This window comes from Gossypium hirsutum, chromosome D07 (assembly GCF_007990345.1).
Source record: "Gossypium hirsutum isolate 1008001.06 chromosome D07, Gossypium_hirsutum_v2.1, whole genome shotgun sequence".
Taxonomy (NCBI): domain Eukaryota; kingdom Viridiplantae; phylum Streptophyta; class Magnoliopsida; order Malvales; family Malvaceae; genus Gossypium; species Gossypium hirsutum.
The window spans coordinates 56,480,947-56,493,672 of NC_053443.1; the positions used below are offsets into that span (position 1 = coordinate 56,480,947).

Consider the following 12,726-nt stretch of genomic DNA (forward strand, 5'->3'; position numbering starts at 1 on the left):
AAAATACGAGTTCCATTTAATATTTAGTCGTGATCCGATTGAAATATGAAAACTTTTTTTAAGACACGAGAATTTTGAAGCACGAAATTTTTTTTTTAAAAATGAAAGTTTTTTTTAAAACACGAGAATTTTTAAACACGGAAATTTCAAAAACACGAAAATTTTTAAAACACGACATTTTTTGAAACACGAGAATTTTTAAAACAAGACATTTTTTGAAACACAATTATTTTCTTAAAAAAATTTAAAATACGAGAATTTTTAAAACACGAAAATTTTTAAAACACGAAAATTTTTGAAACACGGAAATTTTTTAGAAAACGATTTTTTTTAAAATCACCGGAGTTTTTGAAAACACGAAAATCTTTGAAACACCGAAATTTTTGAAAACACGAAGATTTTTGAAACACGAAAATTTTTTGAAAATACGAAGATTTTTTTTTAACACGGAAATTTTTGAAACACGGTCATTTTTTTTGAAAACACGAAAATTTTTGAAAGACATGATTTTTTTGAAAATACGGAAATTTATAAAACACGAAAATTTTTTCTGAAAGCAAGAAAATTTTTGAAACACTAGAATTTTGAAAACACGAAGATTTTTGAAACATGAGAATTTTTAAAAGCACGAGGATTATTGAAATTACAATTTTTTTGAATATTTTTTTATTTTTAAAAGGGCGTATCGAGTTTAACGCAAACCGGTGATATTCACCCAACATAGCGATGAAATCAACGATTTTATGTTAAATCGATTCGTTGCCTTATTTATTAAAATTATTTAAAATAAAATAAAATAAAAATCAAATTAAATTAAAAATATAAATATAAATATGCATAAAATGCTAATAATATTAAAACGAAATAACATAAAAATACGAGCATTAAAATAAAATAAACGAAATTACCGAAAAGCTACCGAAACACGAGCTTCGTCGAACGGGTTACACGAATTGAACCTCTTTTTTCTTGTTTTTTCTTTTTTCTTTTTCTCTCTTTCTTTTTTTCTCTTTTTTTTTGCTGGGCTGGCCGGTTGGGCTGCTGGCTTGGGCCTGGCCTGCTGGTGTGGGTGGTCTGCTACTGCGCTGGGCCTGGGGGCCTGCTGGGCCTGCTGCTGCGCTGGGCCTGCATTTGGGCTGCTTCTTTCTTCTTTTTTTCTGCTTCTTTCTTCTTCTTTTTTGCTGTTTTTTTTTTGCTTTGGTTTTTTTTGGGCTTGTTTCTTTTTTTTTTCTTGGGCTGCTGGGTCGGATCGGGTCGTAGGTGGGTCGGGTCAGGTTGACCTGACTGTTATAATATTTTTTATTATTTCTTTTCTTTTTCTTTTTTCTTTCTTTCTTCTTTCTCTTTTCTTCTTCCTTCTTCTTCTTCAAAGTCTAGCCTCCACCACCGCTTGCGCCGCCGCTACCTCCTCCGACGCCGGTACTCTTTCTTTTCTTCTCCTCTTTCTCTTTTCCTTCCTTTTTCTTTTTTTCGAAACTTTCTTCTCTTTTTTTTTTTTGATTCGTGGGGGTTTGATTTTGGGGTTTTAAACCCATTTTATAGTTGATATTTGCTTCCTTTTTGCAGGTGGTGGGTGAAGAAGGAGCAGCCACCCATGTTTGTGGCCTGAAAATTTGGGAAGTGGGTGCCCCAAATCACGTAACCTGTCTGAAGGACCAAATCACAAATGCAGCAAAACTTTTGGGGCTAAATGTAATTTTTAGAAAATTTAGGGTTAAAATGAAATTTAATGAAAGTTTAGGGGTCTAAGTGAAATTTAAAGAAAGTTTAAGGGTCAAAATGAAATTTAGGAAAAGTTTAGGGGTCAAAATGCAATTTTTATTTTTTAAATTTTTTTTTGAAATTTTGAAAATTAACACAAATTCTAGTCGGACAAAAATTTAGTGCTTACAGTCATCAAAGTTTTAAAAATTACTATATGGTCATTATCGTTATTGGCTTGTTATGTTATGGTTACTAAGTCATTAAGGGTCAGTTTAGTATTGCTCCTCAAAAGCACTTTTGGGACAAAAAATACTTTTGAGATAAAAGCATTACTAAATTTTAAATTTTTCAAAAGTGCTTTTGAGACAAAAAATATCTGCAAAAACACTTTTTTTTGCCAAAAGTAGAAACAGAAAATTTTAACTTTTATTTAAAAGTGTTTCTGAGAAACAATGCTAAATTTGTCCTAAGTATGGTTTCTGGTGTGACAACAAACTAATGTGGCAGTTGCATGTTAATATCATCATTCCATGTGAATTTTTTAAGTCAATTTGTGTGGCTAGTCCCTGCAAATTTATTATTTCTCACACTATTTGTAAAATGCAATAGGTGAAATAATATGAACACACTATTTTCAATGGTATAGTTAAACTGAACAAAGAACTCTCCAATGTCAAATTTTAAAGATTTGGTGGAGCCTAACAAAAATTTTTTAAAAAAATTGGAGGATCTAATGAGAATGTTTAAAAAATTTTGGTAAGTCAAATTAAAATTTCTAAAAATTTTAAAAGGTTTAACGAGAAAATTAAATTTTTTTTAGAGAGCTAACTATTTGTTTAAAAAAATTTAAAATCTATAAAGAATTTTTTAAAATTTCGGTCAATATCGATTGTACTAATACCAATAGTGATAAAAAACGATAAATTCACCGAAATAATATTGACTACCTTTTATCTAAAGAGCTATTACATATATTTGGAATTATCGAGAAAAAATTTAAAGATTATAATATACTTTAAATACTTGTACTTTACATATATTTAGAATTTAGTATCCTTGTTTTTATTTTCGAGGATTTAATCCTTTTAATTTTTTTAATTTAAAAATTCAGGTCTAATTATTACATTGTTAAAATTCTTCCATTAAATTTTCTGGTGTAATATTTTGAATTTGAAAAAAAATACTCACTCGGTATACATGTAACAAAAAAATGACATTTTAATGTACGTAAATTTAACAATGAATTTTAGAGGTGTTAACAATTCTTAAAATTTCACATTAACATTTTAACTAGAATAAAATATTTAGATTAACTAATGACATTGTAAAAGTTGAGGTATTAAATTGTGTCAAGGTTAAAATATAAAGATTAAATTCAGAATTGAGCAAAGTATAGGATCAAAAGTGAAATTTAATCATTCTTAAATAATCTCAAAAAGAAAGAAGTAGAAGGACTAAAACTAAAATTTAGCCATTATATTATCATTTAAAAAGATAATAAAACAATAGACAGCTTTCACGTAAGGAAAGCCTTACGACTTTCTTTTTATATACAGTAGTATAGATTTGGTTTTCTTTAAGAAATGAAATTCTCGTTTAAATTGTTGGTTAAATATGTCAAAGGTCTTGTATTATTTTAAAATTTGAAATTTAGTCCCTATACTTTAATTTTGAGACATTGAGTCCTTGTTTTTTTTATTTAAATTTTTTTATCCTTCCATTTAATTTTGTCGTTAAAGTTAACGATGACAAAGGTAAAATAACTTTTTTAGCTCTCAACAGTTATATTTTTTTATCAATTTGGTCCTTACCATTTAAAAGAATATAAAAATTTTTAAATTTTTAAAAATTTATTTTTTCATATGTTAAAAAAATAAAAACTTTAAAAAATATTATAATTATTTAAAAATAAACTCTTTAAAATTCAAAGAATAAAAAAATTTATTTTTAAAATAAAAATTTCAAAATTCAATGTTATCTAAATTGGGCTAAATCAGGAACCTATTAGGGTAACAGTCGAATGAAAGGTGAAAAACCAGTTGACTTGCAAATCGGTACAAACTGGTTAAACCGAGCTAAAAATCAATTTAACATGTAGTTGAATCGATTTCGAACTAGCTTGACCAATTGGTTCCTAGAACAATCAATCTTACTGATTCAAGGCAAATAAATTATTAAAAATATAAAATTGGTTCATTTGGTTTTTTTAACCCGGTTCAACCAATCCGTATCAATTTGCAGGCCAACTAATTTTTTACCTGTCACTAGACCGATACTCCAATTGGTTCTTGACCTAATCAATTTGGTCTGGTTTAGTTAACATTGAATTTTTTAAAAATCTTTTTATTTGTTTTTTTAAGAAGTTTATTTTTCATATGTTTTATTTAAATATATATAATTTTTAAATTTTGTGTTTTTTTAACAAGAAAAAAATATAATTTTTATTTTTTTTAAAAACATTACTTATTGTTAAAGGGAATGGGCCAATTTGACAAAAAATTGTAAATGTCGAGGGCTAAAAATTTTAAAATTTTAAAAACCAGTTGACCCATGAACTGATATGGACTGGTTGAACTAGTCTAAAAATCAGTTAAACTTTCAATTGAATCGATTTTTATAACTTTTTAATATTTTTATTTTTTAATAATTTATTTGTTTTGAACTGATCAGACTGGTCATTTAGGAAACTAATTGGTCAGGCCAGTTTGAAATCAGTTCAACTGATTTTTTAGTTCGGTTCAACCAACCCATATCAATTTGTTTGTCAACCGATATTTTATCTCTCACCAGACTAATGCCACAATCAATTTCTAGTTTAATTGGTGGGTCCCATCTGATTTAGATAACATTGGTTTTAAAATTTGTTGTTTATGTTTTTAAAATTATTTTATTTTTTATTTTTTTAAAATTATATACTTTTAAAGGGTGATCATCAAATTGTCAAAAAAATATAAATGTTAGAGGGTTAAAAAATTATTTTACCTTTAATATTATTAATTTTAAAAGCAAAATTTAAGAGAAAAAATCAAGATTTTTAAATCAAAACAACTACGTACTCGTTGTGTTAACGTTAAAATAGAGGGTGACAGTTAAACCCTAATTTCTTGTGAACAATAAATACTGTCTTGAATGTCAACTTATATCTTTGCCACAAAAAAACCAAAATCAGTAAAACATTAATAACCTTATTACGATAAATCAAAATTTAGCAAACCAGCTGTTATTTGGCATCTACAACAACGCAAATCTTAGGAAGCTAAATGAATTTTTCAGATCTGATACCGAATCTTAGCTATATTGTATCAATAAAGTTGAACTGTTCAGATCGAGCTTTTCAGGTCGACGATGGTACAGCCACCGTTGAAACCACCGGAGAAGGATATGAAAGCGAAAGAGAAAGAGGGGGGGGGGGGATGGCGTAAAAAGGAAATTACGAATGAAAGTGAGGGAAAAGGACTATTTTATTTTTTTAGTGTTATTGGATTAGGGTTAGGGTTAGGTAAGACGTATAAGGAAAAGAGAGATTTTTCCTTTTTTTAGTTAAATTAATTAATGCAGTAATTAATAGTTTCTATATTTAAAAGTTTAATTAAATTGATTTCATTTATCCATTGCAGTGGAGATGGTCCATACAAATGGTAAATTTTAATTTTAATTTTTTTATAATTTTTAAAAATTTAAATTAATAATAAAATTATATTTTGACCCAATGATAAAAATTTGATTTAATTTTTTAAAAATTATAAAGATATAAGTTATTAAAATTATGAAATTAAATTTTTAGTATCTTAAAAATATACAATTTATAATTTATAAAATTTTAAATTAGTAATGATAAAATTACACTTTAGCTCCCTCAAAATGACAAAAATTTGATTTAAGCCTTTAAAAATTATAAATATATAGGTTAGAAATTACATTTTTACTATCGTAAAGATATACAATTTAATTCCGGCCCTCCAAAACAAATTTAAGGCTCCGTGACAATGTTATGAAAAATCTTTTTATTTTTTTATAAAAATGCAACGAGATTTAAACTCAATATAATCTAATTGGTTAAATTATGTGATAAGTTTTTGTACTTTTCAAAAATTAGGGATTTAATCCTTTTATTTATATTTCATATAATTTAGTCCTTCTATTTTTTAGATTTCAAAATTCAGATCCAACTATTAACACTATTATTTTTTTTTAAATTCGTTGCTATGATATTTTTCAAATAAAAGAATACTCACTTAGTAGCCATGTAATTAAAAAAAATAACTTTGAAATTAACTTAAATTTAACAAAAATAAGTTAAAAATATTAACAATTGGACCTAAATTTTGAAATCTGAAAAGCAAAGAGGCTAAATTTCATGAAATAAAAGTACAGGAACTAAATTACCAAAATTTGAAAAGTACAGGGACTTGTGGCACATTTTAACCAATCTAATTTTAGCTATGACTTCTTTTTACTGTATCAGGTCATATTCGGGTCAGAGAATAAGTCCCACAGACATATGAGTGCCAAGCCGAGGAAGCCGGTCCATTTGCCTTTTTCGCTGAAGCCGCTGCATTTGCCTTGAAACTTCAGCAAAAATATATATTCAGTCTTTTATTTGCATCGCATCCACTTTTTTATTTTAGTTTTTATTCGATTTAATAATGTTGATTAAAATAAAAAACAATTTAATTAAAATTTAATATTTTAGTAATTGATTTCTAAAACATGGTTGATAATCCACAATAAAAACTATTCATCGTCCCAAGTATAGTCTAGGTTCGAGTCGCATTAGTCGCGTTGGTTATTCGGGCTGTACCCTGTTATATGAAAAACGATAAATAGATAAGGATTAACCGATCACTTAATAGAGAATATAAGTTCAATTATCTTTTATTCTATTTTACATTTTTAAATTATATTATTATTTATCAAACAATCTAATTATATTTAGTATTTAAGTTTAAATAATATATCGAACAAAATTTACACTAAATATTTTAGTACTTATTGAGGTCCTAGTTGATTGCTCAGATGACAACACTTCGAAGACAAAACTTTTCTTAGATGACCCCTAGCTTCAGTGGTACCATATTTGTAAACAAGTTGCATATAAGATCAATGTTAGTGGTTCAAACTACGATGCACCCAAGAACCTCCATTATTATTCGCATACTCAATATTAACACTTATCTTAAGTCTTGCATGTACTTATCTCCACTATTTGAGGCGTCCCTCCCCCCAAAACGTGAACCATACACGGCTCTCTGCAAAGGTCGGGGACAAAACCCTGATACAAGGACAATACATTCGATTGTTGAGGCCCGAATCGATTGCCCAAAAGACGACAGTTACAAGATTTTTCCAAAGGAGTTAATTCCCTCTCAACAGTGCTTATACATTGATAGTAAGTTAAATTATAAAACTCCAATATATCCTTAATTAATATTTAAAAATAAATAAAAATATTGTTATTTGATATATCAGTATTGAAAAATTTTTAACTCTACAATCAGGATCAAGAAATCGTCATATATTTTATTTATTTAGTATTTTAGTTTTTTAAATACTAATTAAACATACATGGTGATTTTCTTAACCCGATTTGTAGAGTTAAAACGAATGTAATACATAATTATGCATAAATAAAAGATAATTATTTAGAATCCATCACATATCTTTAATTGGTATTTTAAAAATAAAAATTAAATAATAAATATAGAATGTATTTTGAAATTCATCAATTCAAAAGGTTAAGATTTGTAATTGCTTTATTTGGATAAATAATTTATTTAGAAAAAAAAATTAAGTTATTGTACTTGACAAATTATAAAATAAGAATAATTTTTTTAAAAATAAATAATATAAAAATATTCAATATATATAATTATATTTGAAAAAATTATAAATTATATATACTAGAATTAAATAAAAATGATTTTTGAAGTTTAAATTTTTTTTGTATGAACCATCTATATTAAATCAAATAACAATACGAGAAATTTTGGAACCACCTATTTAGATGGAATTTGGAAAAGGAAATTGACTTATTAAAATCTCCTTAAAATTACTCACGAATTTTGAAAATTTCCCATATATTCACTCGAACAAGTAAATTAATTTTTAAAAATTTGAAAGCTTTGATACAAATGAAATATCTTCTACAAATTCCTCACCCAAACACATTTAAAGTTAAATATCTCCCCAATAAACTCATATTTATTTTTAAAATAAATTTTGTTTTTTAAAAATTAATTAATCAAAAAATATATTTTTTAAATATATTAATTGAGACAGAAAAAGTAGATAATGATTCTACTGTTTTTACTTAATTGTTCTCTGGTTGATTGATTCATAAAGAGGAGAAAAAGAAACATTTAAATTCAAATTCAAACTTTAGAGGTTTCATCATGAAATCATAGCTGGTGTGTGCAGGCCATATGTGCCCAAGGTACACAGATTCAGTCAGGATAAAACAAACAAATAAATCATAAATTCTTTTTATAAAACCGATATTTAATCGATTTTTATAGAGTGGTGATTAAAATTTTTCAGATCCAGCTTAATATAAATTCAAATTATTATTATTATAAATAGATTATTCAAGTAATGTAGAATCAAACTATTACAATATAAACGGACTAAAAATTATTCCGATTAAAGCTTAATTTAGGAATACTTTTCATAAAAAGAAGTTGAAAAAAATACTTTTGAGTCAATTTTTGAGAGGAACACTTTTTCTCTAAAAAGAATTTTGTTTATTTGTACTTACGATTTTTTTTCTCAGACAGTTAATTTTTTACTTATGTTGCAGTACTGGCCAATCGCACTCTGACATGTGACACCCTCTTATACTTTTTCCTCTTTCCTTTGTTCGGGTATCAAATTTTGAGAGAAATTTCTTTTTTCTAAAAGCCAGTTTATTTAAGAATATTTTTGAAAGCCTAAAACTAAAAAATTAGGATTAACTGAATTAAAAATTTACTTATAAAATCGAATTAAAAGTGGGTAAATTTAAAGACATTCTATTTTTGCAATTTGGGATGTTTTTGAATAATTATTCAAATTTGGACTAATTTGGATTGAAAAGCTAATATTAGAAATAAACAAATAATATACCATATAAATCAATAATTCAGATTCAAATATTTCAAAAATAATAACGCTATGATCCCTAATGCTTACCGCTTCACACTCTCCTTCATCAAAGTATCAAGGACTCAGATTGATCTGTTCTTTCATTTGCATTATTGATTCAGAATATAAAGGAACATCAAATGTACATGCATACATTCAACAGAAAAAAAAACTATAGAGCTATGCTCATGGCTATGTATTCCACAGACAACTTCTCCAGTATGAACAATGACGGAGAAGAAAATAAAACTGCTCCAAAAAAATTTTTAAATCTCGTTTTTGAAAACGATGTCCAATGAGGTGTCTCCACGTATGAGGGGGGAACACAGCCTTACATCTCTAAGAAACGAGAGAGCTGGGTCGGGTTGACGATGCCCGGCAAGTGGGCCCCATCGGTCTTCAGCAAACTTGCCACTTCTACGTACCTTTGATGCTTCTTCGGCTTCGGCTCGGCGTCGCCTGGTGCGGATCTGTCGTTCGGCTCGGCTTTTTCTCTGATTCCCTTCCTGGATTCAGCGGGCGATTGTTGAGGTCGGGTCGGGTCCCACGGCTGGCCGAAGAGAGTCCCGTTAGTGAGGAACTCGTGGGCCAGGTATCCAGCTAGGAGGTGGTTGGAGAGAAGCGGGGGAGGAGCGGTCGGCATGGGTGGTTTCGAGGACGGAGGAAGAGAGGTTTGGGGTTTGAGGTCAAAACCGTCTCTCTCTTTTCGTTTGTTATTGGGCATGGAATCGGGCACCCGACGGGGAGGGAGACGCATCGTTTTGGTGTTCATTGTTGCGCCTTATTTGGAGCATGCCACGTCACCACCAAATAATCTACTACAAATATATAAATAAATACATAAAACAGGGGCACCGTATTTTCCACCAGTCTTTTTTTAAAGAAAACGGGGTTATACTTATTTGGGTAAAATAATAAGCGGGAAAATTGGTAGAGGGTAAAAAGGTAAAACAATAAATAAAAATAAAAATGGAAGAATCAGATTCCGATGGACCAGTGGCCGGAATCTGGGTTTGTAAAATTAAGATTGTCGGAATTTATGAGTTCGAAATTAAAAAAGAATAGAAGGGAGAATGAGGTGAGGAAAATAAAGTGGAGCAGGGGAGCATTTATTGATGGCGGGTTTGTATGTATTTATAGAGAAAGAGATTAACCATTAGCCTTAGAGATTACGGGAAATTACTAAGATTGCCACGGAGATATTGAATGACTAAACAACAACGCTCATGTAATCTTTTTAACACCTTAACTTTCACCAAGTAGTCAAATTCTTGGAAAAACAAATAAGTGTGCAACAATCATTATTTTTGTTAATTTTTTAAATTATTATTGTTAGAGTTTATGTTATTTGAATTTCGTCACTTGTTGAAAAAATAAACGCAGGAGTAAAATAAGATCTCCATTAAGCATAATCACTCCTGCCGTACCCACCATACCACACAAGCTAAGTTCATATAAACCTATACTTCTACTATTTGATTTTGATTAGAATAGAGTTATGTAGTTGAAACTCCTCTTGTATCGTTCATTTTTTAACATTAGTGAATTTTTTCTTCTCTACCCGTGATTTTTCTCTAAAAGGGTTTCCACGCAAGATCTGTGTGTTCTTATTTTTCTTTTCTTATTACTTTACGATTGTTCTACCGTCATTATTGACGTTTATTATAACAATTATTCAATTGGCTTGGGTTTTGATTATTATTTAATTATAAAATAATTAATTCATTAAATTATTTCATATCAAATCAATTACCATTATTTAGAATGTTCTAATAGAAAATAAATTGATTAAAACGCGAATTGAAATAGATAAAAAGAAAAAATCATTTCAAAGTTAATGTTGTAGTAGGCCAATTTTGGCCCACTAATACCAAACCCATTTACCCCTCTTACAACCCAAACCCGATTGATCCATTTCAATACACTAAAACCCCTGCCCAATATAGGCCCAAAATCATTAAAACCCTAAAGACCCAATTGGCCCATAACTTTAACTAATTTTCAGCAAAAACAAAGAAGAGCAAAACCCTAGCCGCATGCCTTCAGCCACCAGCCTCTTCACGAGAGCCACCACCGCTCGAGGCGCCAATCACCGGCCTTCCACGCGTCTGACACCACCTGACACAAGAACAAACACAACAGCAAAGAAAGCATGCGAATGATGGGGGAAGTAATAAACAAAAGGAACGAAAAAAAATATTGGCTTTAAAAGCCGAAATCTATCATTTGTAAAAAAGGGGGAGGGGTGGTGGTAGTAACACAGATATTAGAGATCAAAACAAGTACAAATAATAAAAAAGAGCAAGAAAAGAAAAGGTTGATATGTGATTCTACTTTCTTTATTTCGTCTTTTATTTTTTTTCCTCTAATTTTTCTCTTGATTTCAACACAAATCTATTAAATAAGAGTAGACTTAAAACCAAAAAAGAAAAAAGAAGAAGAACCTCACCGGAATCGCCCGCGATTGTCTCGCCGGAGACCTTTCCTCCGTCGTCGGGACTAAAGGGAGGTGGAGTCCTTTCTTTTGGTTCTTGTCGACTCAAAAAAGGCTAGGACTTCGAGATCCTTTTGGAACAAGGCCGAACGGCTCATGCTTGCACCTCACCGGCCACCAAGTACGGTGGTGGTATGGCGGTCCGATGATAATGCGATGATGGGTTCTTGTAAACCCTGGCAGAGGAAATGGAAAAGAGGGAGAGAGGGTAAAAGGCCCTCTGCATTCTTTTTTCTTCTTTAAAACAAAAGCTGAAATGAAAAAGAAAAAGGAATGGCTTAAATGGCCACAGAAACGGCAGCATATTTTTTTAGGCTAAAATGGGATATTTTCGGTCATGATCCTTCCTCTTTTCCTGCGCCATTTAATTTAGTCCTTTTTGCATTTTCTTTTTTTTAATTTTGGCCCTCTCCTCTTTATTTTCTTTTCAAATCTGCCCCATAACCTTGTTTTTAGTTTAATTTTAGTCATGTTTTCGTTTATTTTCGTTTTTTTTATCTAAATATCCTTGTTATTTTCATATTATTATTATTATTATTATTATTATTATGTTCTTTTGTTATATGCGTGTATATATATGTATTTGTATTAGGTTTTTTTATTTATTCTATTTTAATATTTTTAATGCTATACTTGCCTTTATATTTCAACATTATTATTATTATTATTACCAATGTTTATATATGTTTTATGTATATATGTATATATATATATTTACGTATAGGCTTATTTTTATTACTTTACTTCAATATCTTTATTGTTTTTGTTTTTGTGTTTCAATATTGTTATTATATTTATTATTATTATCATTATAATAGTGTATATTTCTATTTAAGTACATAGATTTATATATATAGTATTTTTGTTATGTTACATTGTTGTTTTTTGTATTTTAATACCATTACTATTATAATCATTAACCGTAGTATATGTTTTGTTATATACGTATATATTTTATATATTATGTATATTATTATTTTTATTATACATATTACGTATATATATTAAATATCGTATTATTCATGTATTATATCATATATGCATATATCTTTAATATATATAAGTATATCTTTATGTAATATTAGTATTACTATTAATATTAATATGTTTTTTTAACATCGTAATTATATGTGTATATATTAAGTAAAATGTTTTAATATTATATTATATATATGCTTTATATATATTATGAACATGTATTTTCAATATTATTAGTTAAATTTTTGTATATATTACCCTATGTACATATTTTAATAATACAAGTTACGTATACCTTTTTACTATCTTATGTATATACTTCAAACACTATATATAGTATATTTCTAACACTATTACTATTTATATATAAATATATATATTTTACGTACATACTCTTAATTATTTTTATATGTATATTCATTGTGTTCTCA

The 12,726-nt window shown here is 28.3% G+C and overlaps 1 protein-coding gene and 1 long non-coding RNA gene across 2 annotated transcripts; both read right to left on the reverse strand.

Moving 5' to 3' along the window:
- Positions 1 to 8,917: 8,917 nt before the first annotated feature.
- Positions 8,918 to 9,929, reverse strand: LOC107958630 (uncharacterized). Its single transcript, XM_016894451.2, has one exon. It carries the CDS (start codon positions 9,593 to 9,595, stop codon positions 9,155 to 9,157), a length of 441 nt encoding a protein of 146 aa, XP_016749940.1. The 5' UTR covers positions 9,596 to 9,929; the 3' UTR covers positions 8,918 to 9,154.
- Positions 9,930 to 10,629: 700 nt separating this feature from the next.
- Positions 10,630 to 11,692, reverse strand: LOC107958629 (uncharacterized). Its single transcript, XR_001700697.2, has 2 exons — positions 11,273 to 11,692; positions 10,630 to 10,941 (listed from the first exon to the last, which is right to left on the reverse strand). It is a non-coding gene; the product is annotated as an uncharacterized lncRNA (long non-coding RNA).
- Positions 11,693 to 12,726: the final 1,034 nt, after the last annotated feature.

Excerpts from the sequence above, each read along its gene's own strand:
- LOC107958630 (XM_016894451.2), bottom strand. The coding sequence starts at position 9,595 with ATGAACACCAAAACGATGCGTCTCCCTCCCCGTCGGGTGCCCGATTCC.